This window comes from Aptenodytes patagonicus, chromosome 15 (assembly GCF_965638725.1).
Source record: "Aptenodytes patagonicus chromosome 15, bAptPat1.pri.cur, whole genome shotgun sequence".
NCBI classification, from domain to species: Eukaryota; Metazoa; Chordata; class Aves; order Sphenisciformes; family Spheniscidae; genus Aptenodytes; species Aptenodytes patagonicus.
This window is the reverse complement of record NC_134963.1, coordinates 15304616-15311157: the sequence shown is the minus strand read 5'-3', so window position 1 is coordinate 15311157 and position 6542 is coordinate 15304616. Positions and strand designations below refer to the sequence as shown.

General features: G+C 66.7%; 1 protein-coding gene across 3 annotated transcripts in view; it reads left to right on the top strand.

The window, feature by feature from the left end:
* Positions 1-2717: 2717 nt before the first annotated feature.
* Positions 2718-6542, top strand: part of KSR2 (kinase suppressor of ras 2) — a 90435-nt gene continuing 86610 nt past the window's right edge. For all 3 annotated transcript variants that reach the window (XM_076352872.1, XM_076352870.1, XM_076352871.1), the window contains exon 1: positions 2718-2897. In XM_076352872.1, coding sequence (XP_076208987.1) covers positions 2721-2897 — 177 coding nt within the window. In that variant the 5' untranslated portion in view covers positions 2718-2720. The remainder of the gene's footprint in view (positions 2898-6542) is intronic.

The following is a 6542-nucleotide window of genomic DNA, read 5'->3' as shown; positions in this document are numbered from 1 at the left end:
GCTGGGAATAAAGTCAAATATCCAAAGCCGAGGAGGTCCGGGGTAAGGGGGAGCTTTGCTCTGGGGGAGTGGGACGGGCGGAGCTTCTTGCAGCATCGTCCTGGCTCCGTCTCTCCTGAATAACTGCTGAGCTTGTTGGCCAGGCTTGGCCATTCCTGGCTGGCTCTGGGTACCTTTTATAGATATATGTCTAAAAATCATATATAAAATTATATATAAAATTTTATATAGATTTATATATAGATTTTTATATATATACACATATAATATGTATATAAAATGTTTTATATCCATATACCAAGCTTCTGTAAAGCTTCTCGAGCACGGCGGCCTGCAGAGGGAAAGGCTCTTCTCCAAGGGAAAGGCTTCAGCATCGGGGGGTCAGTGTGTGCCTGCCGCCCGCCCCCCCTTTCCTCTGCCGTCCCTGGGGCTGGGCTGAACCCTGAAATATCCGAGCATGCTAGAGAGGAGCGGGGTTCATCCCCTGCGTGTGGGGTTAGTGCTTCTACAGGGGCTCTGGCCGTTGGGAAATGGAGATCCAGGGATGTGCGCAGGGCTGGGGGGGGCGTTTTTGGCTTCTACCCAGCAACCTGGGAGTGAGCGTGGGACCATCACTGTGGCCTCTGGGTGGGGGGGGAGCGGAGGGGTGTCTGGGTGTCCTCCTCCTCCCCTGCACCCCACTGCTGCTTCCCAAACTGCATCCTTGGTATTTCAAATCCCTTTATGGCAGCTGGAGCAGCGCTGGGAGAGGGGAGCTGGGGGGAGAGGGGAGCTGGGGGGAGAGGGGAGCTGGGGGGAGAGGGGAGCTGGGGGAGAGGAGGGGGAGGCATGCTGTGGTGCGTGGCAGCTCGGATTTTATTTGGTTTTGCTCCCTTTCAGGCCAAATCCCGTTGCTACAGCAGGGACCACAGGGTCCCTCCTTGGCTTTCCCTGGATCCTGCTGCAGCTTTCCGTCCCGGCTGCCCTCCCTGCTCGTCCCCTTTTGTGCGACCCTTGGGGTCCATAGGGTGAGGCAGGATTTGGCCTGGCCCTGAGCAACATTGGCATCCCCTCTGTGCCAGGAGGGGTCGTGGGGTGGGAGGGCAGCTGGGGGGAACTGGCCCCTCCTCACCCCCAGTGATGTGAATCCTGCCCTGTTTCTTCCGCAGTGGGGGCTGCAGCACAGTTCCCCGTTGCACCCCAATATGGCTTCCTTAGGCCTTTGGGGGTGCACATCCCCTGTACCCCCCCACCTGCACCTGCTGCTCCTGCCCTGCAGTCACACACAACACAGCCTGGCCTGGCCGCCTCTGCAGCAGGGCTCCCTGTTGCGGCAGGAACCCCCGTTGCAGCAGAACCCCCCCACTGCAGCAGTGTCATCGTCCCCCCATTGCAGCTGCACCCCAATTGCAGCAGGGACCCCCATTGCAGCAGTGTCATCGTCCCCCCATTGCAGCAGGGCCTCCCATTGCAGCTGCACCCCAATTGCGGCAGGGATCCCCATTGCAGCAGCCCCCCCCCATTGCATCAGGGCCCCCCATTGCATCAGGGCCCCCCATTGCAGCAGGGCCCCCCCCATTGCAGCAGCCCCCCCCCATTGCAGCAGGGCCCCCCATTGCAGCAGAGCCCCCCATTGCAGCAGGGACCCCTATTGCAGCAGGGACCCCTATTGCCCCAGGCCCCCCCCCTGCCCCCCCCATTGCCCCAGGTCCCGTCCCCCCCCCCGCTGCAGTGTCCCCCATTGCAGCAGGGCCCCCCATTGCAGCAGCCCCCCCCATTGCAGCAGGGCCCCCCATTGCAGCAGCCCCCCCCCCATTGCAGCAGGGCCCCCCATTGCAGCAGGGACCCCTATTGCAGCAGGGACCCCTATTGCCCCAGGCCCCCCCCCCCCGCCCCCCCCATTGCCCCAGGTCCCGTTCCCCCCCCCCCGCTGCAGTGTCCCCCATTGCAGCAGGGCCCCCCATTGCAGCAGCCCCCCCCCCATTGCAGCAGGGCCCCCCATTGCAGCAGGGACCCCTATTGCAGCAGGGACCCCTATTGCCCCAGGGCCCCCCCCCGCCCCCCCCATTGCCCCAGGTCCCGTCCCCCCCCCCCGCTGCAGTGTCCCCCATTGCAGCAGGGCCCCCCATTGCAGCAGGGCCCCCCCCATTGCAGCAGCCCCCCCCATTGCAGCAGGGCCCCCCCATTGCAGCAGAGCCCCCCATTGCAGCAGGGACCCCTGTTGCAGCAGGGACCCCTATTGCCCCAGGCCCCCCCCCGGCCCCCCCCATTGCCCCAGGTCCCGTCCCCCCCCCCCGCTGCAGTGTCCCCCATTGCAGCAGGGCCCCCCATTGCAGCAGCCCCCCCACTACCCCCCCCTCACCCGCCGCTCCCCTCGCCGCCCCATGCCCGGGCCGGGGGGCGGGTGCCGGTACGCGGTGGCGGAGGGATGGAGGAGGGATTGGGAGGGGGGGGTGGGGGGTGTTACCGCGCGGAGCGGCGCGCAGCGAGCGCGGCCCCGCCGTGCCGGAGCGCGCCGCCCCCGCCCCCGCCCCGCCGCGCCCGGGGGGGGGGGGGGGAGGCGGCCGCGGCGCCGCGCTGACGGCTCGGTGGGCACCGCGGGGCCGCGATGCTGCGGGCCGCGGCGGAGCGGGGCTGAGCGGCGCGGGGGGGGGGGGGCGGGCGGGCAGGGGAGGGGAGGGGGGGGGCCGCGGCGGCGGAGGGTGGAGGTGGGGGGGTGGGGAGGGGGGGCGCGGCGAGCGATGGATGAGGACAACATGACGAGGAGCGAGGAGCAGCAGCTGAGTCTGCAGAAGGCGCTGCAGCAGTGCGAGCTGGTCCAGAACATGATCGACATCAGCATCTCCAACCTGGAGGGGCTCCGCACCAAGTGCGCCGCCTCCAACGACCTCACGCAGAAGGAGATCCGCACCCTGGAGGTAGGGGCCCGCCGACACCCCCCCCCCCCCCCCAGTACCCAACACCCCCCCACCCCCACCCCCCCCCCCCCCCGGGCCGCGCCGGGCTCCCCCGCGGCGCTGCGGTGCGCCCGAGTGAGGCTGCGCGCTCTGCAGGTGGCCCCGAGGTGGGTCCGGCATCGCCAAACCCTCCTGCCGGTAGCGCCCGGAGGGGCCCGGTCCCGGTCCCGGTCCCGGTCCCCCGGTATCCCCCCGGCCCGGCCCCGGCCCCACAGCATCCTCCCGGCCCGGCCGCATCACTCCCCCCCGGGCTCCTACCACCCCGGCGGGCTGCATCCCCTCGGCCCGCCTGCATCCCTTCCGCCGGGCTGCAGCCCCCCGGCCTGGCCGCAATCCCTTCCATGGGCTCCCACCTCCCCACGGGGCTGCATCCCCCCGGCTCGGCCGCATCCCTTCCACTGGGCTCCTGCTTCGGCCGGGCTGCATCCTCCTGGCCCAGCTGCATCCCTTCCATGGGCTCCTACCTCCCCACCGAGCGGCATCCCCTCAAGCCCACCTGCATCCCTCCCCACCGGGCAGCATCCCCGCCGGCCCGGCCGCATCCTTCCCCCTGTGGTCCTACCTCCCGAGCAGGCTGCATCCCCTCGGCCGGGCTCCGGCCTCTCGCCGGGAGGCAGGCCAGTGTCCTCGCCCCCGGTTCCTCCGCCGCGGCGATGCAGCGCCTGCTCGAACCCTCCAGCCTTCCCCGGCAGCAGGGAGAGTCCCGGTGGGAAGGGGAAGCTTTGCCAGCTGCAGCCTCGATGCTGCCGGGGGCAACGGCGGCGAGGCCGTGCCAAGGGGAGCAACAGCTGGATTTATTTATGTTTCATAGATGGGAAAAATACGTATAAGTAAAAGCTGCCGAGCGGGGCCCTGTCTGTTGTAGCCCCAGAGGAAGAGGTTCCCCATAGGAAGAGGTTCCCCTTGGAGCGTGCTGGGACTTGGCTGGGGATGGATTTGGGGTTCAACAGGAGGTTGGCAGGCCGGGATGGGCAGGGAAGGTCTGGGCGGGCTGGGATGCCCCGGGGGTGAGCAAGGCCCCACACCGGTGGCAGAGCAGGGAGAAGCGTGGCCGCGACGGTGCCGTGACCCCTGCGGAGACGCCGGCAGGGCCGTGGTGGCGTGGAGGTGGCTGATGCGGAGCCGGGGCTGTGGGTGGGGGGATTTCAGAGCCCGGCCCCGCTCAGGCCGTTTGGCTGGTGCTTTCTAACCTGGCCGCGCTCACCGAGAACCCGAACGTGGTGGCACAGCGGTTCCTGTGCTCGGCTGCACAGGACCCTGCTGGGGTCCCGCAGCCCCTCTGTGGGGTGGCTTTCATCTCTGGCCCACGACCGAAACTCCCCATCCCGCTGCTTTCGCTCCTGAAGGTCCCGAGCGCTGCGGGAGCAAGTGGGACATCGCCGTGCCGCTGCTGTGCCGCTCACGGGGGGGGACCCCGGGGTTGGGGTGCAGTTCCCACCTCTACATCCCAGGCGCTGACTTGCGCCGCGTTCCTGCACCAATCCTGCCGTCGCCTCTCCTTGATCCAAGCCCTGTCCCGTCCCACCTCTCAGCACGAGGGGCTGCGGGCTCAGCCTGGAGCTGTTGGTCCACGCGTGGCCCCGGAGCAACCTCGGAAGAGGGACAGGGAGGCGGGGATGAAGCAGCAGCGGTTTTCGGGTGTGCGGGAGACTTTGCGGGGGGCAGGCAGGCTCAAAGACCCCCCCAGAAGAGCCGATGCCCGGAGGTGCAGGACTACAGAAGTTTATCCCACGTGGAGTGACCTCCTCGTTAGGGTCAGCACGGCTGACGAGTTACTGCCTCCCTCTGCGGACGGGAGCAAGGGGAGCTGAAGAGCGTGGTGAAGCCATCCTGGTGGGATGCTCCTTCCCCGCATTCCGTGACGGCGTGTGGGCGAAGCAGCGTCCTGGTGTCGCTGGGGCAGCTCAGCTTGGTCCGGCCGGAGGGTTCGGAGGTGGCTGTGGGGATGCCACCCCGCAAATCCCGGGCGCTCACAAGGGAAGCATCTCTCCAGCCCCTATGGATCGTGCTGCGCCCGCCACGGGGAGCCCTGGCATCGCCTTCCCTAAAACACCCCCAAACCGGGGCGCCTGCTGTGTGTCTCAGCGATGGGCATCCCTGCTGACGCTAACCCGTTGCATTTCAGCACAGAAACGGGGCGATTCCCAGGAGAGGAGTGACAACGGGTGAATCCGGGGCCAGATTCCCGATGCCGGCACATCGGTGTAGGTCTGGACCGGCTCTCAGTGGCGTTGTCCTGGGTTGCCGCCAGCGTAAGCAGGAGCCGAGCTTGGCCCTGAGTCCCTGCCGCCACCGCCGCGTCCCAAGGACGTGATGCAGACGCAGAGGCCCCACGCTCGGCACTTCTTCCCTTCCCATCTGGCGGCAGCAGAGCCGGGCCAGGCACCGGCAAGGTGAAGGGGACGGTGGCCAGGGACGGGTGGGCTGGGAGGGCACCTCACCCTGAGTGCCCTGGGGAGACTTTGCACGGCCCTCGCATCAGCGCGAGCCTGGAATAAAACGGGTGAATCCACATTTTTTGCTTAATCCTCATATGCTAAGCCCTGATTTTGCCAGATTAATAGAAGTTTTTCCATTCTTTCTTTTTTAACCCACCCTAAGGTACACACGAGTCCCCATCCCTTGTGTGCTGTGGTTGCGCGGGGAGCTGGTAACAGCATCCCGTGATGCAGCATCCTTCCTTTGGGAGGGGTACCGCGGGCTGCAGCCCGGCTTCGGTGGCAGCCCTCGGGACTGGGAGGCTTTTAGGTCCTGCTTGCGCCTCGGGACAGGCTCCAGCGGAAACCAAGGCAGCGGCTGGGACCAAAACGCCGACCGACACCGCCTGGGGTGGGAGTCGGGGCTGGTTTGCTTCCCACGGGGGTGGCAGCGGATCTGGGGCTGAGCATCGTCGGAGCAGGAGGGTGGGAGCCAAGCGGCCGCTCCCGTTAGCCCTGCCTGGTCCTGCACGGGCGGTTGGGACCGTCTCTCCCCGTCTTATTCCCCGCCTGAGCATGGCAGTCAGGCTTTGCATCTCTAAATTTGGGTTTCGGGGTGTAAATACGGAAGAGCGGCGCTGCTACCCGCCTGTTTGCCAGAGGTGTGGGGGCAGCACGGAGTAAAAGCAAGAAGGAAAAGTCGCTCGGCGCTGGGTGATTTTTTTCCGGCTGTCCTGTGCCGTGTTGCTCTCTGTGTTATCCCAGCGGGGTCAAACCCCCACCCCATTTCAAAGTGTGGGACAGGGCTCCCAGAAACCGGCGAGTGGCTCCAAGGATAACCCAGGATCGGCAGTTCCCCCTCCCCGGGCTGCCGTGCTTCCGCCGGGAAGGGGGAACCCTCTCGGGACGCTTTCGGCTGCCGCGTGAACATGCGAGTGAGGATGGGAAGAGGCACCCGGCGAAGAGCCGTGGCCGTTTCCAAACTTGCACGGGCCGTGGCCAAAGGATACGCTGCCCCAGCGCTGGGATTTTCACTGCCTGGGCGTGTGGATTCTCTGGTGTCTAATACTGTGGGTGCGCACAGTGCTTTTCTCCCTGCGGCATGGTGTCTCTCTGATTGCAGCCGCGTTGTTTCGGACCGACCTGCAGCCCCCCAGGGATGATGGCAACCCCATTCGCCCCGTGCCAG